General features: G+C 40.6%; 1 protein-coding gene across 4 annotated transcripts in view; it reads left to right on the top strand.

Annotated features, from left to right (window-relative positions):
* Nucleotides 1–19810, top strand: part of znf385a (zinc finger protein 385A) — a 54264-nt gene extending 34454 nt beyond the window's left edge. For all 4 annotated transcript variants that reach the window (XM_063463788.1, XM_063463790.1, XM_063463791.1 and 1 more), the window contains 5 exons: nucleotides 5233–5407; nucleotides 11706–12065; nucleotides 15477–15661; nucleotides 15925–16017; nucleotides 16364–19810. In XM_063463788.1, the coding sequence (XP_063319858.1) occupies nucleotides 5233–5407; nucleotides 11706–12065; nucleotides 15477–15661; nucleotides 15925–16017; nucleotides 16364–16612 (1062 nt within the window). In that variant the 3' untranslated portion in view covers nucleotides 16613–19810. The remainder of the gene's footprint in view (nucleotides 1–5232; nucleotides 5408–11705; nucleotides 12066–15476; nucleotides 15662–15924; nucleotides 16018–16363) is intronic.
* Nucleotides 19811–24783: the final 4973 nt, after the last annotated feature.

Below are 24783 nucleotides of genomic sequence, written 5' to 3'. Positions count from 1 at the left end.
GTTGTTCATCAGTACTGATAAGTTTGATCTTAAAGTTGTATAGTGGTATGAGTAGATTTCCATTTCTCTCTATAGAAAATATTAAACTTTAAAAAGCTTAATTAATTGGGAACTCCTAATTGGAATTTATTTGCACGTTATACCCTCGGGCAATTCGCAGACACGGCTGATGACAAATTAATGAAAGCAAAAAATCATATGGAAATATTTTATGAGTTGTGATGCCAAATATTTTTTTCTGTTTTTTCCTTTTTTGTGTCAACAAATAGGATAGACCCATGACAAAATCAGTACCAAATGTCATATGTGTAGTGTATAATTTGGCTGAAATACTCCCTATTCAGTGTTGCAGACTTCAGGGCCAGGGCGTTCATCCATCCACAATACACAACATTAAGGAGTGGGTCAGGACTATATATACACATCAGATCTACAATCATGGTTTCCGTGTGGTCAGGGAGCTGCAAGGCTGTAATCATGAAGCTTCTCTTAGCCGGGATCTGTCCTGTATATCTTCACAAGCAACAGGAAACAGTTAACTCGAGATGTTTATATAATGGAATACTTTAAGACCCAAGGATGGAGAGTCAATACTGGCTCTTTAGTTAAGACGTGTTCTTTTGTATGAAGTTACAATCAATAAAGAATCTGAAGACTTTGAATATTAGATTTTATGGTTAAAATGTTGCCTAAAGAACAAGAAGATACTTGCTGTGAAGAACCTAACCTGCTGTCCCCTGAAATCATATGAAGGTTAAAATTTAACCAAAGCAAGCGCAATTATTTAGAAGTATGCAGGAAGCATTTCTGCTTGGAAGCCATGTTCATGTGTGAATGATCTTTACACCAGCACCCTGCAGAGATTAATTTCTTCTCTTTGTCATTCGCTGACGTCAGCTTGAGAGTGGTATCTGGCCATGATCTTCTCTGCACAGGGAAAGGTGACTCTTTTTCCCTTAGTACTATATCAGTGTTTAGTGCACTGGTGTGTGTTGCAAAGTTTGGGAGATATCAGGCTGTAGAGATGTCTGCTTTCTCTTGAATCTAATAAAAAAGATGAGCATTTGGTGGTCAGAGAATCAAAGAAATACTTTTCTTTTCAAATCCAGCATCAATATGCTTCTCATTCTGGGTAGGTGGATGCAGGGCCTGTGTGGTGGCTGTAGTTTGGGAAAACAGCTCCTAAATTAAGCTCCTCACAACAAAGTTTTTTTGATGGCTACTAGAAAAAGATGTTGTTACTGTCAAAAATATGCAAAGCAAATGTCAAATATATTTTTTTAACTAACATTGCCAAAACTCAGCCGCTCACCCCAAAATAACTTAAATGGATAAATAACACTACAAGCCAAGTAAAATATGTGTTACGACCCGATTCAAAAGCCACAACATAAAGTAAAAACTGACAGAGTTTGTAGAAACGTTGCCTTTTTAAAAATGACATAAAAATCTCAGCTAAAGCTTACAGCCCACAATGAGATCTGGCAAAAAGTGGAGTCCAAGTGGACCTCGGGGATGCCTATGTCCACACCTCATCAAATATACAATAAGCAATAAGCAATTAAGCCCTCTTGCAGTATTACTGCAAGGAGAGTAGATAGCAGAGGGATATATCATGTAAATTTAATTCGGCTATATACTGTCCCTTCAATCGAGTAAAAGTCTTGTTAATAAGTTAGTGTTTTTCCAGATCAGCTTTAACTCCCATTACCTGGACAGGTGAAAACATACTGCAGTACATCATCAATGTCAGAATTGCACTCTTGCCCTAGTTGTGACTCCCCATCCACACTTTTTGCGCCTCAGGCGTACAAGGCTGATGGGGTGGGCGGGCGAGTGGGCAGCGTGGACAAGTTTGTGAATGCGATCACTTGAGAATGAGGCAATGTAGGAGCTTTAAATTGAAAGCATAGGTGTATCTACTAAAATCTCAGACGGGTTTGAATCACAGCGATCTCGTCCCCAAGGTCAAAGGTCAAGTTTTCTTAAATTCTTGTGAATGGGATAAGTGGCTATTTAGAACTTTTAAATTGATACCATTATGTATCTACTGGGAGAATGAGAGGTAGTACAGGCAGATGCCAGTATTTTTGTTTTTATTTGGAGATTATGCATCGGAATTTCAGGAGCAGGACCACGCCTCCAAACACGCTCCTTCCGGTTGTCATCTATAAAGGTTCCCCCAGTTCTGCAAGCTGTTCATTCTCGTTTACGTGCCCCACCCTCCCTCCCTCCTTGTTCTCAATTCTTTAACTTCTTCATTTCTATTTAGTGCGTGGAGATCTGCCAGGCCCGGGAGCCATTGCCAGTCCTCTTCGAGGCCTTCCCCAAACCGCAGCTCAATTCATGTCAAAGCATTCACTTTTACCTACTAAAACGCTGTCAAACCTAAAATGTGGACGAGGGCCAAGCTAGTGAAATCAAATTCAAATGAATATTTGATGGATGAAGATAATACAGTGAGAAATACTTCAGGAGAATCTGATGTTGCATTCTCAGCTTCATTTTCAAGCTCGGGCACTGACCTTGATGTAGACATTCTTTTCCTTTATCTGCCATATGTGAGCTGAAAACATTTTTGGGTCAAAGAAGAAAGCGAGTGGGCTTTTTATGGAATGTCATGGCTACTGTATTTGTCTTGCTTTACCTCCTGTCTCCCACCCACGTTCTCTTCATTTCCCACATCATTTTGCCATCATTTTTTTCATCCCATATGATCATTCTCCACTGTCTCTCTCTCTTCTTTTGCCTGTCTCTCTCTCTCTAGGGAACCTTTTCCCCTTCTTGCTGGCTGTCTCCCTCTCTCATGCTGCATTATTTACTGTGTGGAAATGCCCAAAATTGCCTGCCACTACTTATTATAAGATGCATTCGTCAAGGGCATGGATTAGTGTCTGGCTCTGACAGCCCCAGTGCATCTTGGGAAAGTGGTAGAGAGGAGACTTGAAGGGGAGGGGCAGGAGGAAAGGATAAGGGGGGAGGCAGTTTGTGCCCCATTGTCTCTGCATTGTGTGTGTCCGTGTAAAGAACTTAATGGTGGTTTATGCAGAATAACCTTGATGCCACGCTGCATTAGTGACATCACAGGCTCTGTGGAGCTGCATTGACCAGCGTCACAACTGCTGCAGTATGCTGATATGCATCTCTTATTTTCATCCGCTTCCTCCCTGCTCACGTCACGTTTATTTTTTCTCCTCCAACCATATTCACTTCGCTTCTTGCTTGCTTTTTGTCTCCCTTTTCTTTTTCTCCCTCTCTTCCTATTTCTTCCTTTAGAAATGCAGCTCTGCAGTAGCTCTGCTTTAATAACACAACTCCCCCCTCAGAGTGATGATCATGTAGGAAAGCAGTTGTTCACTTCAAACTCTCTGCATAATGAAACACATGCATCACAAACTGGCGTGGTGCAGTTTTTATTCTCTCTGAGATTTGTGTCTCTTTATATCCTTTCCATTCTGAGTGCAGCTTTTTTTGCGTTTACCTTCTCTGACTTTCAGTTCCCTGTGCTTCCTTTTCCCTTCATTCTCCCTCCCTCCTCTCCGCCCAGGACCTCACAGTGACACTCAGCTGCTTGGTAGTTGATCCCTTTGACTTGCTGGGAGAAGTCAAGAAAACCTCTGTGCCCGCTTTGCCACGCACTGCCATATACCTTTTAATCTTCCCACATTCCCCTCTTCATCATGAGAGATTACTTCTCTTTCAGCAGTCTATATCTCCACCCCTTTCTGCCTGCATGCAGCTCTCTCCACCTTGATCTGTAGGCTTTGCAAGTGCAGGTCCTTAAGACCCCTTTGACAGGGTACAGTTACAGCCTGATGTGTCATCCTGGTTTAAAAGAAACATGTGATCTTCTTACTTGCTTCAGCCAGTGCTCAGTGTTTGCCATGCCAGCTCGTGTGATAGATGCTGCCAGGCGCAGGCACACACTCACACACTCACACACTCACACAGACACACACAAAGCAAATATAGACAACAGGGTTCGGTAACATTACTCATCACCCCCTGCCTGCTTTGCCGAGCCAGTCTATCGCCACACTTGAGCCTCTGGTCAGCACGATGTCCTAAGTGTCAGTCAAATTCCTGAGGCAGCTGTCAACGACTCATCCCTGGTAACCAACTGTAATCCTGCTACTTAATAAATATCTTCATCATTGGTCCCTTGATGCAATCATTTGGCCGACACAGCACGTGCCATGGCACATCAGTTCACTTGACTTACAAGTGCAGTACTGACTGAATATGTCTATATCAGCAAGTAGCTACTTATTTTTTCATAGTTGGACACATACTGTGAGAGAGGGGTGATGAAAAAAAGGGGCCATAATCCTATATTTGTGTGAGTGTGAGTGCGCGTGTGTGAGAGTGAGTCAGTGAGCCAGTGAAATGACGTGTGTTTCTGTTTTATAGTCACCATACTGTGAAGCCAGACAGCTATGTATAGCAACCCCGCATCACATACGCTGCATTTTTTCCGATTTCCAAACATCTGTGCAGTAACACAGAGGCTAGAAATAGACTCCCATAATGTCCCATATTCTCTTCACAAATAACTCGCTTGTTTACTCAGTGAGCAAACACATTAGGCAGTAGAGAGCATGTCATCAGGAGATTGGACACAGTGACTTCCATAATAAATCTCTGCAGCATTTTTTGTCTTTGCTGGAATGCCGGCTGAGCGTGCGGATTCTCATTTTATATTTCCTGCCAGATATTAAAGACAACAACATTGATGCCATGTAGTAGGTAGATGATGTATATTCTCCAAGACTGTGCATATTCTATTAGTGAGGGAGGGCTTAGAAATGGACTAATGAGCCCTCCGGGCTTATATGGCAGTTTCCTGATCCTTAGGTTATCAGGCATGGCAACTTCAGCCAAGTGCCAATCCTCCACATAACCTATACTGTTAATGTTTCAACACACACCTTCATAATTTGTTCTTAATTCAAATAAGGGGACAAGGAGGGCAGGCAGTTTTCGAGATGTCTGTGTCACTTCATCATTGCATCTCTCTTAATATCTTGCATGTAATCTATCTCTCTGTTCACTGCCTGCTGCTCATCATGACTTTAGTCCCCAGAGTATATTAAATATCGTGCTGTCATAATGGCGTGCATGCATGCCAGGTGTCACACCGAGTCTAATTCCACCCTGTTATATACCTGGGCACCTTGGCATCGGTGTTCATTAATGAAATAACCTTGTTTTCCTTTCCATGCTCTTCTTTAGAGCCAGGCAGAAGCCCACTACAAAGGGAACCGCCATGCCAGGAGAGTCAAAGGCATCGAGACCTCTAAGAGTCGTCCTCAAGAAGGAGACAAACCTCACACCCTGCCCCCCACCTCCTCCCCATCTCCGCCTGGAGCTCCTGGCACAGCCCCAGACAGTGAGCCCAGCAAAGCAGGTGAGAGAACAGAAAACTACTGCCACAAGCAAAAACTGGAAAAAGGCTTGGGAGAACCTTGTTGAAATAATCATTTCAGTCCACGCAGGATGTTCGGCAGCTTATGGTCTTTGTCAGAAAGTGAATGGGAAAATATGCAAGAATAACAAAGGCGTCTAATCACAGTGGCTCCGCAGCGCATTGCTGTTTTTATGAGCATCTCGTCTCTATTTGTCGTCGGATTTAGCCGCAGCACATCTTATAGTAGACAGTGCGGTTCCACAGACTGCTGAGACTGATAATGACTGTCCCACCTAAAATCTAAAAAATAAACATTTAATTTAGAAGATTAATAGCTGAACACATTTTTTAGTTGCCAGTACCGTGGGAGTCTTTTAAGTATAATTGTAATGAGAGTTCAAATGAAAATGTTGAAATTCAGAATATCGGGAAAGTTGCTTTGACCTATAGGAGTTGGAAATAGCTGAAACAATAAGTTTAAATTGCCTTTACTGCCTAGTCACAAAACCATATATTATTAAACCTAATTGAGCCTTCAAGCTCAAGTAGGCAGAATTATACAAAAGGAAAAACAACCCCAACAAAATCTGAAAATAGACTGCCCTCCTCCTGCAGCTCTCCACTCTCTTTCCCAATACCCCGCCTAATAAATGCTAAAAGTATGTCCAGTCTGATAAAAGACAGACTTTTGGCTTCATGTGGGATTCAAGCTCTGCTTTTCCTCACCTGATCAGGTCTGAATTTGATTGGCCAGACTCTTTCATAATGGATTAGTTTTTTTGAGACAAGAGGATATTCAGGAGTCTATTTCCCATTCAAAACAATTACAATATGCCACAAAGTTTGTATGAATTTTCTTTTTTCCACTGACATCCAGACTATTTTGGCTTTTCCCAACTATGCTTCAAAACTTTTGGTCATTTAAAAAAAATCATTTTCAGTCACAGTAGGGTGTAGTAGAAGTAGACCTCTTACACTGAAATCAAACATGACATGAAAGGCTGAACGAATCATCATTACTGTGCCAGAGTTAATCTTCTGTATTAGTCAAGATAAACAGCAAGACTTTATTTAGTTGTTCAATCTAAATCTGGTTTGTGTCAATCCATTTAGTCTATGAGCAGGAGAACATGGTATGGCAACATGGCAGTTTCTCTGCATCAACCCCTCTGTGGTGTGTGGTGTCTTTGTACACTCTGGTGTAAGCTACTGGGAGGTACCACACCATGTATACCACATTCAAAATAGACTACGTTGCCTGACCATCCACTTGTCAGTAAAGAGTCCTAAGACTGATTAAGACAGATGAATAAACGAAAATCTCATCCAGCCTTTAAAAGGACAGAAACAGCAGCTGATCTGACTTTAATGAAAAGTAATTAACTGTAAGCAGATTAATTTATTAGTTAATATGATGCAAGGCGTGATCAAAGCAGTGCAAGATCTTTCTTTAGCAAAGGATTTTTAACTTTGTTCCCGTTGTCTTAGTTTTTCCTTTATCCCTCTGGTTCATCTTTGCATTTCACAGTATAATTTAGAGGCTGGGTTCTGTGCGCGTCTGCCATTCTTCTCTGTGCACCAAACATTTTCCATTCCCTTAGTGCCACCACTCTGGTCTCGGATCAAACGCCAGCCAATGAACAGACCAGTCGTGTTTTGGTGACATTTACAAAGGTTTCTGTAGCCTACTGTTTACCAGACATTTCCACCTTATTGATGGGAGGGCACAGAGCAAACACGATAAATTAAAAGATGAAACTCAGGTCCAGAAAAAGCCTCAATGCAGCATGCCAGAGCGAAGAAGCAAAGGTTTTCACATTTCAGTGTCTCTTTCTGTCCATGAACATAACACTTAAGGTTTTCTTATGGTTAGTCCCAGGCAAGTAGGAAGGCCAGTCCTTTGTGCTGTCTTCCCTCATGGGGGATCTAAGGTCAGCTTCAGATAAGTCCTCATTAGTGAAGCTTCCTGCAGTGAACTCCTAGATCATGAGAAGCCAAACAAGCCTGCAATGATCGAGCTCTGAAAGTAGCAACATGTGAAAAATGCCTTTTTCCAACCAAGGGTCTTTCTTGTGACCTTGGAACCTTGCCTCTTCCTGATTTTTCTGCATGCTTGTTTGTGTGTATATATGTGTGTGTATGCATGCCCTGAGTGTGATCTCAGTGGTTGGGGGGAGGGGGGGGGTCTCTAGGAGGAGAGCCAGATGTCCATTTCAAAAACTGGGAAACTACTGTCTGGGGAACAGACATTTATTTGGGCTGTGGAGTTTTGGTGGAATTCACCTCACAACATAGAGCAGTATTTGTCTTTGATGCTGAGCAACATTTCTTATCAACAGCCTCTTTGTTGCTCTCAGATTTCATGCAATATCAATATCATTTTAGACATTCAGATAGGCTGGGCTACTATCAGATATATCATTTGTGACAAAGAATTCACCATAATTTGTGATTAACATATCAAAAACAGAGTACATATACAAACTTGCTGAGGGCCGAAACAGTGATAGGTTATCCAATATTGTTTAAAGAGTGCTTCTTGAACCTTACAGATTTTCAGAGCAGGTCGTGAGTTTTACACCAGTCAAAGGATATGTGGTTAGCGTTGTCCCCAAAAAAGGAGGCACTTGGCTCTGAGAAATTTGGACTGGTGAGCTGAGGTTTGGCTAAGCCTGCAAGTGATGGAGAGCCAGCTGTTGTACTGGAGAGAAACTCTGGTCTTCCCTCCTTCCTTCCTTTCCTCTTTCTCCCTCTGCCGTCTGACACTCCCATCCTAATGAGGGGCTCTGTTAAAACCACCCTGATATTATAGCACTCTTTGGTCCACACAAACATTCACAGGCGCACACACCCAAGGTCAATTAAACAGATGACTTTCATGTGAGGGTTCAAATTGCATGGCTATGAGGTGACTGTAGTATTGAGTTACACTGAGCTAATGTTTGCTCCATCCTCTGTCTGTTTATTGTTAGCATTTGAGTCTAATTGAGGAAATCTGGGAATTCACAAGCTTTTTACCTCCTTTGTGAATTATTTGATGAAACTGCCTGAAATAACAGTACCTGATATGGGATGACTGTGTGGGTGTGTTTATGTGTGTGTGTGTGTCCGTGTGTGTATGACTCAGGGTTCGGATGCAGGCCAGACAGGGAAAAGGCACCCAAATGCATTATGAATGAGGCTCAACTCTTGTAAGGCCAGCATTGAGTTTCGTAGCTCGTTAATCATTGAGAATGGGCATGATGGGGGCAGTGGTGACACTCAGAGTCATCCTGCCTAATCATGGCACACATATAACACACACACACAAAGATACAAACCGCTCACACTTAAAGTCAGTACACTAGTCCTGCGGTAAACCTCCTGGCAGTTTTGCCTGACAAGTAAGATGATGACTTATAACTCTAAATACTGCAAGCATCTTTTTATGGGGGTGGGGAAAGATTGGATCCAGGAGGGTGGAGGGTGGGGATTAAATTCCGTTAGTTTCTTTTGGCATTTAAAGTAAACAAAGCAAAAGTATCCCTGTGTAATTTTCCACCTACACACAACAGAATCATACCAACAATAACTCTCTTGTTTCAGTAAATAGACTGGTTTTTATATAGCGCTTTTCTACTCTAAGGATGAAGTCAAACGCTTTTTTACAGCTTGGCTCATTTACCCATTCACACCCATTTAAACAAGCACTTTTTCCTCTGCTTTTCCTATGCAAATGCTATCTATCATTAACACATATTCATATGGGTTAGTTTCTTGCCCAAAGATACAGTCTGGAGACTGTGCCAGGGATCGAACCACAGACCACCAACCACCAACCTTCCGATTAGTAGGTGACCTGCACTACCTCCCAAGCCACAGCCGCATACATGCAGTTTATGTGCTTTATATATCGTGTGTAAACATCATGCTGTATCAAATAATATTATATCAGACAAAATAAATGTTCACACTTCAGGAATAGGGATTAAGGATATGGATTGAAGAAAACACTGTATTAAATCCTGCAGCTTAAACAACAAAACTTTTCCACATGGACCGCATACCATACTAGCTTTAATTTCCTGAAGTGGATCAAGGCAATACAGGCATAGCAGGCCATAGTGTGAAGCATCTGGATTGAGTTATCCTTCTGTTGATCTCTCCCCATGAATAATACTGTCTTCTGTTGTAATTTGAGGTCAGCTAGCAGAGAGAATGGTCAGTTAGCCAATAGAGAGCCAAGTTTCATTAGAGAGTATCCTGTACTCTTAAACAATGGAGTAACTGACAGTGGGAATCTTGGGGTAAGAAAAAATAGCACTTTGTATTGCTACCCTGAGAGGATGTTTCATGATTTAAATTTTAGTCAGTAAAAATGACATAAAAAATATTTAATATAATGAAATATGATTTTCAGTGGATTGTGAATTGTTTTGGCCTGGAAGCCTAAAAGGGTTAGCCTTGAGCTGAACTTGTTCTAAAGGGGAAAAGTGCATGACACATTTACTGTAGTGCTGTATAAGGTGCAATAGTGACTGGAAGTTGGTTTGGTGTGGCAGAACTCCAGACCATCATGGATCATGAAGTCCCTCATTACTATTTGGCCAGCCAACACCATTCCCGCTTGATTTTAACCAAAACCATGTTATGTCGTCGGATTTAGCCGCAGCACATCTTATAGGAGACAACTTTCCCGATAATGTTATAGATGTGGATTTGAGGTTTGTTTCTTAGCATTTCTTTGCACCGTGAAAAAGGCACAGACACGTGCCTAAGTGTGCATAAAATTTGTAACAGTGCGGATAACTACTTTGGTTTTTCTGTTATGCTGCCTTTTTGCACTTACAGGTACAAGCTCTTTACTCAGCTTAACATGTTCAGTCAGTGCTGTGAAAAAGTGGGCATATTATGAGTCATAAACCTCAAACAGCACTTTGATCCAGGACTGCTTTATGGGGTCCTTAATGCCACATAGAGCTAGAGATAGTCCTTTTTTTTCTTTTTAACGGAACATCTGTTTGAGAAATGCTCTGTGCAGCCAGCAGCTGTGCAGCTGGAAACTTCCAATCTGGAAAGAGAGGGAATTCTAATCTTGGAAAGTAGTGGAATGGAAAGCACTTACAATGGCATCTTCATGAGAGATGATGCAATGGCGTAGCCAGGCCAGAATATACCAAACAATATAAAGTCATAAGACTAAAAGTGGAACAATAGATAAACATATCATGGTCTCTGTCATGTGAAAAAATCACATGCTCTGTGAATGCATGATAGAATCTATAAAAGGAAGTTAAGCAATTAGAGTGAATTTTTGTTTTCTTCCCAGAAAATATCATATATCATCCCTTTAATACCCTAATCCATAGAGACCTGCTTTTGACGCTGTATCCTGTGGAGTGGAGTTTGGAGAAAGACCTTATAGTCCCTGCTAATGAGGGTAGCTCTGAATACTCCATCCAAATTTAGATGTCTTTCTTCAGCCAACACTGAGTGCTTAGTGAATGCCGAAAGCGCAAAGATATGTGGGTGGCTAGTCCGAAACGTATACTGTATATAAACATGTTGTGCGATAAATACAGAAAATGTAACCATGAACATATGCAGTGAGGAAGCTTTAGAAAGAAAATCAGAGGGCATGGAAAAGAAAAAGTGAGAGGAGCGCTCACTTAAAGATATTTTCTTTGGATTGCGTGTATTGCTCGTTGACAAAGCAAATGCCATTATTACTTCTATCCCAGCCAAAAATAACGGGGGCGGGACAGAGGGGAAAAGTCAAAACATGCTCAGGTTCAATTATCTGCTTCCTTGGAAACATTTCAATAAGATGAGCCCACATCACTGACAAATTGACTTGAAAACTTCAAAAAGCTTGGAAACATTAAACGCTTGCCCATCCGTTCTTATATTTGGGTCATATGGTTTCCTCCTCTGATCTACTTTATGTGTAACTCAAATTAAAAGGAACTCTTTTGACCAATTATGGGTTACAGTATAGGAAATAAAAAGCACTTCTAAATGTGCTTTATGTGCTTTATGTTGGTTGTTGTGATCTATGGAGCAGACTTTGGCTTCCATATTCAATTGGGAGTGGTAGGGATGTGGTTACACAGAGTTTCCATGTTTTTTTATTGCTGTTTGACTTGTGAACTTTTTGTTCTTCGTAATCATCTTTATTTAGTTATTTAGTTTTACATTTAATATGTTACTTTCAAGCTGGGGTAGGCTCCAGCTATGGTAAGGATTAGCGGAAGACAATGGATGGATGGATGTGACTTTCATTATAATTTTCTTTGTTTTTGTTTGGTTTTTTTTTTAGATGAAACACGGCCTATGTCACGGATAAATGGACCCTTACTGGCACCGGGGCCCCTTCCACCTCTTCAAACCCCACCTACCCCACCCATGGACTCCCCTGTGCCATCAGTGTGCCCTCTCATTCCCACCCCTACTCCTCCACTGGTCCCCCCGACCTCTTCTTCCCCAGGCTGCGGGAGCAGCCTCACCAACTCAGAGCAGGTTGGATCAGGAACCCCGGTTTCAGGAGCCGTTGGCATTTCGGCTTCAAACAGCCCATCCAATCCAGAGACTGAGGAGGACAAGGCCAAGAAGCTGTTGTACTGCGCACTGTGCAAGGTGGCTGTGAATTCCTTGTCACAACTGGAGGCGCACAACAAAGGTCAGTAATCTCTGAGCAATGATATGCTGAAATAGTTGAGCTTTCCTGAATTTAGCTGGAAATACAGTCATCTGGAATTAACTGTGGCGCCTTTCTTGTTCTGATGAAGTTTTTCCCGGATCTTTACAGCTTGGCTTGGATTCCTCTCTGTTTGCACAAGCCACAGTGTTTTTGATGGAAACAAAATGTATCACATCCTGCCTGGACTTCAGCCAAGAAATACACATGCAAACACTTGCAGAGATGTTGTTTTGAATTCCTAAGGAAGAAATTAAAAATCACAAAAAGTATCAAGTCTAAACAATTTTTTTTAAATTTTTCTTTTTTTTGCATTTCCAGATAATCAACTGAAAGAATTGCTGAGTTTATTGAAACCCCAGTTTGAATTTCACTGAGGCTGTTGTGCACTTGAATTGGCAGCTATAGTTTGGTATATTTTGCAGTGTGTAAGAGTTGTCTTTTAAACAACTCCCAAAGTATCTACTGAGTTCCTGGAATTATCGCAGTAGCCCTAACACAAATTCAATAATAATGAGAATGATGATTAATAACACATTACTGAGTTGTTATAGCATCTCATAGGTACTAAAACAGAAGGTGTTATGTGAAAAAAATGTAATTTTTGAAGACTTCATGTTATAAATTTACACTCGGCTTTATCAAACCTTAACATATTTAGTGTATTTAGTGACTGAAAGAATGGCACTGGTAAGTGTCTTTGGTTTTGTTAATTTAGTAGAGAGCATTAAAAGTATACTAATTAGCAGATGAATCACTTTAATATTGACATGCTTGGTCGCTGTAACCAAGGATTTCTTGTTTTCAAGGGTCATCTGTACCTCACCTGTGTCAGTCCAGTCTTTAATACTGGAATCCCACCCATTGTCAAGCCTACGTTCTTATTTTACTCTTGGCACAATTAGTGTAAATATACCTTCCCCGCTGAAAGATTCGATTTTAGCAGCGGAGAGCATGACAAATGTTCCTGGGAGCCGTCCAGAAGAAATGTGATGTTTAAGGTGTTAAAACCACAGCATGAATGGGAAAATAAAAGGAAATGTTGGTTATTGTGTGGGTGAGCTCACCATAATATGGGTTTCAATATTCTGTCAGACGGCTTTCACACGACAACACTTTCATGGTTACATATACCCCGAGGAACTGGCTGCATCCTATAATCCTTTCTGCACTGCATACTTGGATAGCTGCTGCATGTCTCACAGGACAATATGTATGTGCTGGGCTTTCTATCTGTCTTTTGGGAGTATAGTATATGCACATGCACATGCATGAAGTACACTTAAACTTCACCACAGACAGAGGCCCCTAATAAACCTTATAAAGGACTGACTCCCACAACAGTGTGATTGTATCCTCTCTGCTTAGAGTACTCTCAGCCTGAGCCAGCTGAGTCAGACATGAAAGCAGGTGATAAATGCTGCACTTATAATATTGCCATAGCATTCACTAATACGTATATATTACCTTTTGTAGATTTTGGAAATTCATATTTTTTTGACCCTCTGATTACTAGTTTATCAATTTCCCAAAAACACATCAATATTTTTGTGTTGTACCTGTCTCCAAGAAAACATTTGCACATTTACTGTGTTTATAGTATTAAAAAAAGATCATAGACAGCTTAAACATGATCCTGGGTCTAAGCCTGCTGGCACCCAGTGGGCTCCAGAGTTCAAACCCTGAATGACTAAAAGTTGAAATAGCTAAAACTGCATGAGGAAAGCCATCTGGAAACAATCAAGTTCACTCATTCTAAAAATCAGAGCTGTGTGTATTAGCAGGGTTCAAAAATGGAAGCATATGTCACACAGACACCCAGACATGAACAGTGTGCGTGGCACACCATGAACTGCCCAAGACCAGGAAAACAGGAATAAAGATTTGTAAGTCATGTTACTTCATGTAACATTCATGCAACAATGTTGTCCCCTTTTGTTTGGTTTACACCCTGAGTCAACTTTGCAAAGACAAAAAAAAAAATCAAAAAAAATCCACTGGGCCAGCCGTTGCCAGACCAAAATAGAACAAAAGCAAAAACAGGCACCCAAGAGCACATTTTTGGCCACAAGCAAACCTTTCTCCACACTGAAGCCCACAGCCTCCATGCTCCCCACATCCACCCCACCCAGATGACTTGTCCAACTTCTGTAACCTTAACACTGTTCAAAGGGAATTTAGGGAGTGGGGCAAATTAGTATTTCAAAGTCAGAGCCAAAGACAGTGGAATGCTGTTTTTTCAGTGTAGTGGAGCATTGCAGTAAAATGGAGTGGGAGGTTTCATCCAAGTACAAAATGTGTGATTATTTAATGAGAGACTATTTTAGCACACACAATAATATGGAGTATGCAAAAACATATTTCTCTATGGTGTCCTTTTTGCAGCTGCAGCTAGTCAAGGACTTGTCCAAATGAAGAAAATATTGTAAATAGGAAATTAGCTTTTTATTTATTTATTTTCATTTTTGACTCGTGACTGAGTAGATAACGTCATGCCAAATGGGCTCTGTCGATCAGACATCTAAAGGGGCTAATCTGTTTTTATGTCAGATGGCTTCATTTCCGAGAAACGGCTCTAGGAGTTTCAGTAATATATGTCTAGTGCTACAATCTGCTATGTAACCTGCCCTGTTTCTTTGCTCAGCAGTGTTAATGTTTGGAATAATACTGATCTCTTCAAACGGTACAAAGCAGGGTGCCATGCTCTTACAGCATAGCAAATGCCTGATTGAAGAGCAATTTAAAGACCAGACCAAGCCTGCATCTCATAAAAATGCGCTCCTAAATTTCCAAACACTGACATTTATTGTCAGTATTTTTTAATGTGATATTAAAGGCTCAGTGATTCACGTTTTCATTGATAATGCCAGATGTGGATTATGGATAATGGATATAATATTGTACAGTACTATTTGGCCTTATCCTACGTGCTCCACTGAGTCAAACATCATGAATCAGTTATATTATTAGGTTATTATTAGAAAGGCTTTGAGTTGACCTTCCAGATCACTAACTGCACAGATGGGTGACTGCTGCCCTCCTGTGGTGAAAGCTTTGCTATACAACTTCAGGCAGAATTCATTCTTTCTGTTGTGCTGTGCTGTGTGGTTATTCAAGCCAGTGGATTGTAGTTTGGTTGTTTCTTTTTTCTGCCATGATGTGACATTTTTCACTGTCTTTGTTCTGCAATGTTAACTACAGAGAAATTCTGTCCAGTCTCATTTTACTTCAGACAGGTGGAAGCAGTATGACTCATATGTTACAATTAATGTTTCGCTGACACCTTATTATTTCATTTTATTATATTAGCTTTTAAATGTGTAGATTCATCTGGGCTGGTGCCATTGCTGAACTGTGTTTTACTTGGGTAAAAGTGTATTTCTTTCTGTGCAGGTACGAAACACAAAACTATCCTGGAGGCACGGAGCGGGCTGGGCCCTATAAAGGCATATCCTCGCCTGGGCCCCAAGCCCAGTGGAGAGCAGGGAGGAGGGCCGGTGGACCCCAACACTCAGGAACGAACCTTCCACTGTGAGATCTGCAATGTGCGGGTCAACTCTGAACTGCAACTAAAACAGGTAAGGTAGCAGTGGATATATTTCTGTACCTAAAATCTAAAGATTAGACTGGCATTTAGATTAGATTTTTTTTGTTAAGCACAAGATCAATTCAGTGGTCAATATTCTAAATTTTAAATTATGTTGTTTTATTCATGTTTATTCAAGTTAAACAATTGTGTAATTACATAGCTGTATTTTTTTCATTATGTTTTCTCCAGTTAGTGTCCATGGTGTAAGGCAATAGGAAAAGTAATGCAGTTTGCTGTGATCTTTATTTTTAGCACATATCAAGTCGAAGGCACCGGGATGGTATGGCGGGCAAGCCTAACCCTCTCCTCAGCCGACACAAGAAGCACAGGGGAGCTGATCTAACGGTAACATTTTACTGCTGATTTTTAGCTCCTATGACAAAGCACACCTGAACTCCAGAGATCAGATAGCCAGTGATACTTAAGGACATTAAGGTTGTGAAGCTTTGGAGTTGGTTTGATCTCCACAAAAGCCCATCAGGTGTTCTGTCTTCATCCTCCTACCTCAACCTAACTGAACTTTCTGAATTACAACAGTTCCAAAGAATATGAAGTGCATGGTGTACAGTTGTTTCACTTGCATGTGTTGACCTTCTGAAACTACCTTCTGAAACTAATCAATGTTACCCCCCCCCCCCCCCCCCTCCCTCCTTTCTCTCTTGTCTTGTACTGTTATTGATTCTGTTTTTAGTCTTCTTTGACCTTCTCCAAGGATCTCACCAAAGCTTTGGGTGCCGGGCTGTTGCCCAACCCTTTGGCGGTTGCGGCAGCAATGGCCGCCGCAGCGTCCTCAAACCCACTGGCTCTCCGCGCGGCTGCTCCCGCACACCATCCACCTCATCACATTTTGCAAGGCCCGCCTCTCAGCCACGCAATCCTGAGACCTGCCCCAGGGCCCATCCGCACCACCCACGGGCCAATCCTCTTCTCTCCTTACTGACACATAACCATCTGACTTCAGCCAGTCAGGAACATCCACTCCAAAAGCACACTGTGAAGCTACAAACATGATCAACTAACAGCAATTGATAAGGGGGGGAAAAATCTGATAATATAAATATCTGACTGAGAGAATAGCAAGGGAACAGTGGAAAGGAGTACAAGCATATGTCTCTATTTTTCCCTTTACCTGAAACTCTCCATTCACTCTCCCTCCATTTCAAAAGACTTTTTGAGTGATCTGCAGATGGAATTATCAGAGAGGGATAGTCATTATGCATCAAACTCCCTTGTACATTTCTCACCTCCTGGTCCCTCCCTTGCACTGTGGCCCTCTCGTGGCCACCTCAATAGCTACAGAAGAAACACATGCAGACCTTTCTAGAAACGTTCAACCACATGTAGTGTTACATAATTATTCCGGGACAGGTTGTTTTTTCCACCTGTCATCATGGCTAAATGTGTTCTTCTCATCCTATGCACCTCAAAAACAAAGACAATAATGTTATGTCAGTAGGGTAGCTGCTTCCATCAGTCTTTGCTGTGTGCGCCACATGTAGCTGTACAGGCTTCAACGGCACTGTACATGTCCTGCTCCGTGCCGGAGGTCAGCAGCTCTCCAATTTGTGACATTAGGTCTCCACTAGATACAACATGACTTTGGCTGACAGGCAGGTGGTAGCCACATCCGAACATGTCTGATGGTTGGGGGGATGAGTGGAGCAGAAAAGTGACTGTGGGGGATTGTTCTTTGCTGTCATTTCCTGAGAGGGTGAGGTGAGAGGAAGGCTGGCACGGGTCACTGGATGGATTCACCACAGGCAACTTGCAGACATACACAGGCCTGGACAAATATGTGTTTTAAAATAGATTGTACCAACAAAAATTGCTACAGGGCGCATCTGCCAACCTCCATAACAGTCAGAGAATAGGCTCACCAAAGGGGAGAGGAGATGAAAGAAGCAGCAGAAATCACACATTAATACATATTGTACTGCCGGGTTTAAATACTCGATCACCATCTTTAGCTTTGATTGCATTTTATGGAAAGAATTCTGCAGTTTTACGAACAGCAGTTTGAAATAAAGTACTTGAGAGAGAGAAAGAGAGGATAGGTGTTATGCTTCAGCTTGGATTATTTCAAAGCCAATCATCATCCTCACATCTCCCTGGTCTTCGTTCGCAGGCTGACTGTGTAGGTGGGCAAGTATGACTTGCGTACCACCCTTTGTCCTAATTTTTTCTCCATGCCACCTCACAACAGGATGCTACACAGCGTTCTGCATCACTGGTTTCACCTCTCCCATTTCTGCACTATCCTTCTCCTCAGCTCCCTATTATCCAAAGGTTCATATGAGTCTATTGTGGGAGACACATCAACACTGGCAACCATGATGCTGAAAGGCAACAAATTAAATAGAGGAAGTTGAAAGCCAAATACATTCTTTGACAAATGATCTTGAGCTGAAGCGACAACCAAGCCAGAAGCCCAGAGAAGCCGCCCGGAGCAGGAGCCGAGACGTCCAGCCCAAGGCATCTATTGATACTTCCTGTCTTACAACTGAAAGCCATGAAACACACCATGATTTGTTTTCTTTTACAAAGACTGGTGAGCACTTTGTTTTTCTTGTTTGGTTTGGACTGTTGGTTTACATTTATATCACACATTTAAAAAAAAAGAGCAAAATAGAAAACATGATAAAAAAAATATTTTTGTAGGTAGGAAATGTTATTAACGTCATCAAGGGAAACAAGGAAAAGGGTGAAATTATCAGAGAGTGAATTATATAAGGGACTCAGCCAGAATGATATAAACAGGCAGATCAATTGACTCAGTGGGGAGCCACAAACACTAGCTAAGCAGCAGCAGACTTATCTTGCCTGACAGCTTGAAACTAACACCCTTTTCTGAACGAGATGTACACTGTGCCCTTTCATTGAGAAGCAATGAGCTCTAATGTCTTACCTTTGTCTGAATATTGCAATGCAATGAGCAATTTTTATCAGAGTGACTTGTTATCATTGTGACATGTTGTGACATATTGTCTGGAGTCATGTGTAAAGTGGGAGCACGCCAGCTGACTGACTTTTCTGTTCTTCCATGAGGAGTGCAACTTCTTGAGGGGATTGAGGTGGGGACGGAGAGACAGAGGTGTAGCTAGAGATAGGGACTGACCCTTCATATTAAAGGGCCTTTTTACTATGGTAATCTCTGCTTGGGGAACAGGGTACAACACCAGGTATCAAGGGATTAAAGCTAGAACTGTTCAACGGGTTTTTTTGTTTTATTTGGACTTAACGAATTGCATTTTGTTGTTGTTTTTGTTTTTGGTTTTCTGTGTGTGAGAAATATGTCTAAGTGAAAATCTAGAGGAACATTATCAATGCCATTACTTAAAAAGAGAAGCTGGCTCTGTGTCAGCTTCCACCATTGTGCTCTTTTTGTTGCTGAACGTAATCTTCAAGTTCATTTTGTGAGTGAAATGCTATTCCAGGATCCTTGCTTTTCTTCCTGTTGGTGTGTGTACTATAAGTATTCTAGTGTGTGTTGGGACCTGCTCTCTCCCCACTCCCCACCAATCAGAGACAGAGGCAGCCTGGATCTATAAAGTGGCCTAACACAACTATGGGGACAAAAACCTGCGTGTGTTTGGTACGGTGAGATTCATCAGTCGTTCTGGATTCAAGTCACAGAGTTGACCAATAACCGAGCCTTATCAAAGTACTGCAAAGATGTCCCTGGTAGGTCAGTCAAGTAGCACCACATGTTCATATTGTCCTTGATATGTTCATAAAGTGGTAAATACCAGAGAGTCATTTTCATCATTCACATGTGGGAAATAAATGGTATTCCTATTTTCTGGGCAGGTATTTCATGTTAGCTGTGTTTAGGCTACTAGCCTTAGCCTTATTCTGCCCTCGGTCTTTCTCAGAGCAGAGAGAGAGAGATGGAGAGGCTATGGTGTAATTTTGTCTTGCCAATAAATTTATTTTTGAATTTCATTATTAGAGGGACAAAGAGTTTGTATGGCGAATTGTAGCAATACCTGACTCATTCTGGCTACTCTTGTTTATTGCAATAAGAAAATTAAACAATAAATGTGTATGTGAGTAAAACATTATAAATGTAATTTAAATGAAAAAGAAACTTTATGGTAAGTACTACTGGTATCAAGAGAAACCATGGTGGAAAAAAGTAAATGTCAATAAATCATTAAATGATACTGTCTGTGGAGTTTTTATGAATCAAACAGTGTGGTGCTTTCTAATGCCATCCATCCAACTGCATGACCCCAGCTGACATTGGGGGAGTGTCCAGTCACAGAGCTAGAATTAAAATGAGTGAACTGCTTTAAATCATGGGTGGGGAACTCCAGACATGTCGAGGAGGTAATTTAGCCATTCAAATCAGCTGTGTTGGATCAAGGACATCTAAAACTTGCAGGACACCAGCCCTTGAGGCCTGGAGTTCCCCGTCCTGTTATAAATATCTAATCAGCCAATCACACTTAATGTATTTAGGCATGTAGACATGGTCAAGCCAACCTTCTGAAGTTCAAACCAGGTATCAGAATGTGGAAGAAAAGCAATTTAAGAGACTTGAAACGTGGCATGGTTGTTGGTGCCAGCTGGGCTGGTCTAAGAAGCTGCTGAACTACTGGGATTTTTCCACACAACCATGTCTAGGGTTGAAAGAGAACTATCCAAATTAAAGAATACATCCAGTTTGCAGCAGTTCTCTGGGTGAAAATGTGCTGTTTTCAGAGGTCAAAGGAAAATACCCAACTGCTTCAGGCTGAAAGGAAAGCATCAGTAAACTGAGCAGCCACTTGATACAAGCAAAGTATGCAGAAGAGTACTTCTGCAGGTACAACAGCAGAGGGGCTATAGCAGCAGAAGACCACACTAGGTACCACTCCAGTAAGCTAAGAGGAAAACTGAGGCTACAATTTGTACCCACTCACCTAAACTGGACAACAGAAAATAACATAGAAACATAGAAAAATAACTGTTCCAACAGTCACAAGAACACAAACAGTAAAGACAATAAATGGCTCTGTGACACAAATTCTTTTTGTCTTTCTTTTCTATCTAGTTTGTTAGGAAAGGTGATTATTATGAAACATATTATGAATCTATTAAAACAAAGCTCATGTCTCACTGATATGTTGAACCTGTCAGAAAGGGTTACAATCATAAAGTGACTTATTTTAAATAGGTCACAAGTAAAAATGGCTGCAAATCCTTGCCTGAAGGTGTAATTTAGCTAGACAAATAAAACAGTTTTAAAAAAAAATAGCCCACCAACTCTATGAGCTCAGTGGTCAAATATATATTAAAAGATAGCTGAGGTCATGAAATTAACATTTTAGTCATAGGAAAACTAGACAGTGGGAGGACAGTTGGTGACACTGGTGTTTGTTAAAGCTTTGGGGCCTTAATAAAAAAAAAAAAATCTAATGGTTGAAAACTGCTGAAGATGTGTTCCACAAGAGCATATAGAAGAACAATATATTTTGTGTCAGCAGATGCAGCTATGAGAAGAAGTAGCTGACTGGTCCTGCATTGCATCTTCAAATGAAAAGCAGCATTGTACTGCCTGGAGACTATTGCTGATTTCTTGTGATACACAGCCCTCAAGCTGTTCCAATGAGACTTCTTTTGAGCATTACCAAGATTGACTGCTTGGCAGTAGCTGTGTGATTCTTATATCAATACACAATTTGGCCACTAGATGGTCCTGCTGTGATTACCGAGAAGCAAGTCTCACAATGCAAGCACGTCAGACTTGTGTAACACTGCAGTTCTTCAGTTAAAATTATGAAGACTGATAATCATGTACATTCAGTATTGAATGTACATATATATATATATATATATATTGTTTGACTGCCTGTCGGCAACGTACAGATGCAATGCAATGCCATATGGCAGAGACAGGCTATAGGGAAATTGTACAGATGGCTCCTATGCTATACTGTCTTTAGTTTCAAAAGAGAATTTTACAAGTTTGGGTCCTTCCATGTTGTTATTTTATGTGCTGAAGCCTCATAAGAAGTACAAGTGTGGGAATAAAAAACACTAATAAAAATAAAATATATTGCTTTTTAAGATATTTATTTGATTATTGGATTTTAAGGAAAATATATTTGTTTAAAATTATAGTGGCACGACTTCTTCTTTTTGTTTTTGTTTTTTTGCCTATAAGAGGCAGACACGACAAGTTCTTTCTCGAGAGGTCCATGCATTGAGACGTGGAAATAAAAACAGTGAGGTGGTCAAAAAGAGGGTTTCAAATGGAATCTGAAGAGGCAGAGATGCACTTTTCTCTTAATGGAAGTCTGCTTTTGAGTGGAGAGGGTGTGTTTCAGGTCTACTTTTCTTTCTTCCTGACCCTCTTCTTATTTCTAAGAGGTTTTTTTTCTTTTAATAGTTTTGTATCACACATGTTGCAGGAAAAAGAAAGGTATGTAGGGAGCCCTCCTGGTGGCATAGTTGGAAAAAGTATAAGATATTGTTGCATCCCATGAGATGGGATGATGGGACGATGTATACCCATCAGTAACTCATAGTTTCAAGTTATCAATACATGGCTATTAGTTAAAAATACAGACTGTGACAATGTGATAAATGCATTACAGTCATATTGGCACACTAAGTGGGGGTATTATCACTCATAAAGGTGATTTATATTGATTCTAACATTTCACCTTATCATACCATCCCAAATAAGATATGTTGATATAACTCACATCCTGTCTGTGTAAATAAGGAGGCATACAACATACAGAGTTTGCTGTTTCAGTTTATGTGTTCATGAAGTCACGCAATGCAATAAAGTGCAGAGTACCTGGAGCACTTTGGGCAATAGGTGCAGCTGTTCAAGCAACAACAACCAAAATCTACCATCAAACACAAAAGCGTTCAAATAAATATTCACAAAAGTCACTCAACAAAAATGTTGCATATAAAGAGCTCCTTCTATGTAATTGTAGATGGAACCATTTTACATTTGTGCTAACAGGGGGAAAAATCAGAGAAAGGTGATTTCTACACCTGTTTTTAGTCCTAAACATGCACGCATGAGACACACATCTTCTCTTTAGCAGGTTTCGCTGCATAATTTGCCATACAGGTGTCTACTTCAGCACTTCAGCAGGTTTAAACTCTATAAAGTCATCTGGGCCAGTTTAGTGCATGACAAATAAATAATCATTGCATGCTGTGCAATCTTCTTCCAACTTAAACATCTTTTTAAGTTGGAATTTAAAAAAGAAAAAAATAGAAGAAAGGCATTTTGTGGAAGAACCTTTTCAAAATCTGTAGAAATTCAAAGAAATTTTTTCACAGTGACTCTAAAAGTGTTATACAGTAGAGAAAATATGAAGACTAAATATATCACCAATGGAAAATTCTTGGAGGAAAAACGAATTGTAACATGCACCAAAAAAGTCATCAATTTGACATATTGAGTATGAATCCACTTTCTGTATGCAAGAAATGAAAGTAGATATTAGTATAAACTGTAAAAGTTTCTGAATTATTGAAAGTCATAGGAGCCCACTGAGATATTTTTTGAGCAAATAGTTGCCAGTGCAGCGACTCAGTGTGTTACAAAGCCTGTGTTGCATTTCAACTACAGAATGAGCAAGCTGAGTCGCAAATCAAATTGTAATCACAATTCAAACCCCACAGATAATTAATATCATATCAGATACAGAGCTAATGGATCACCAGCATGAAAAGACATCACTCTCTCACTCTTACGGCTAAGGTTAATTTAACCGCATGCTGCCTCCACCAACATGACATGGCAGGGTCAGGTACATCAGAACAGATAATTAGACCAGACTCTGCAGATAGCCTGGAAGGAGACAGAGAAGACGCAATGGAGCAAATGATTCCATAATGCAATTTCTTTAACTAGTTGCAATATTGTGTTGACGCCAAATGTAGCTCTTTCTTTTTTCAGTTCAACTTGTCATCTTTTTTTTTTTCAAATGTTGAAAGTCTTTCTGTTCTTTGCAGTGTTTGTGCAACTTTGTTTACCAGAATTACAGTATAGCATAGGCTCCTCGTTTCAGATAAAAAAACACAACTGTTTGTCATTACTTTTAATTTTGGACTTCCTTCCTTCATTTGAAACATGTCTCTCATTTGTTTCATTCATGTTCTTTCTATTTTTCTTAACTACAAAGAACAATCTTAATAAAAATTAAGAAACCTTTAGACACTCAACAGGCGTCCGAGGAAGACATGAAATTAAGCGATCAATCCTCTGACTAATATGTTGTTCTCCTTTGGGAAATTAAGTCAGTCCTCAACAATAACCAAACTGCAGCTCGGGTCACTCACAAAAAAACGGTCCCAGAGGAAATGTGTGGATACAAAGAGCCCATGTAATATAACAATAATGTAAGTGCATTGCAGCAGACCTTGAGTCTACTATGCTGGTCATTATGAACTCTTGAGAGACAGTTGCCAAATATGCTTTCATGTAGCATCTCTGCAGTTTCAAGGCTGCGCTGTTGGTGTCGGGATCTCATAACACAAATGTGAAAGAATGATCTTCAGTCCTTCGTGCAGGAGTAGGCGGGCCAGTCAAATTGGCCTTCTGCTCTATCACAGCATGGGTCACGGAAGGAGTGAATTGAATTAACTGTTACGAAGAAGTGATTTGAAACCCATGAATAAAATCCACTGCCTGCACTGATTTTTGTCCTTGCGACAAATGTGATAGAAAAAAAAATGCACAGTGCATTTAAATAAAATATATTAAATATCTTTTACATGCTTGAGAATTTGAGGCCTCTGCCTATTTATTTTCCCACAATGCACTGAGCATTTCTTCTTCACTCACCTCTTTTTGCCCTCTACGGTGCATCTGGAAAGTATTCACAGCACTTCACTTGTTTCAGATTATGTCATGTTACAGCTTGTTAGCAAAATAAATTTTCACCTGTAAATTCTACACACAATACCCCAAAATGGCAAAGTGAAAAAGTTTGTTCACAGCCTTTGCTCAATACTTTGTTGAAAAATCTTTGGCAGCAATTACAGCCTCAAGTCTTTTTAAGTATTAAGTTACAAGCTAGAAACACCTATTTTTCTTTGCGGAACCTCTCGAGGTCCATCGGGTTGGATGGGAAGCATTGATGCACAGGTATTTTA

The sequence above is a fragment of the Pelmatolapia mariae genome, linkage group LG20 (genome assembly GCF_036321145.2).
Source record: "Pelmatolapia mariae isolate MD_Pm_ZW linkage group LG20, Pm_UMD_F_2, whole genome shotgun sequence".
NCBI lineage: Eukaryota > Metazoa > Chordata > Actinopteri > Cichliformes > Cichlidae > Pelmatolapia > Pelmatolapia mariae.
The sequence above is the reverse complement of the archived record's forward strand: the minus strand, read 5'-3'. Positions and strand labels throughout refer to the sequence as shown.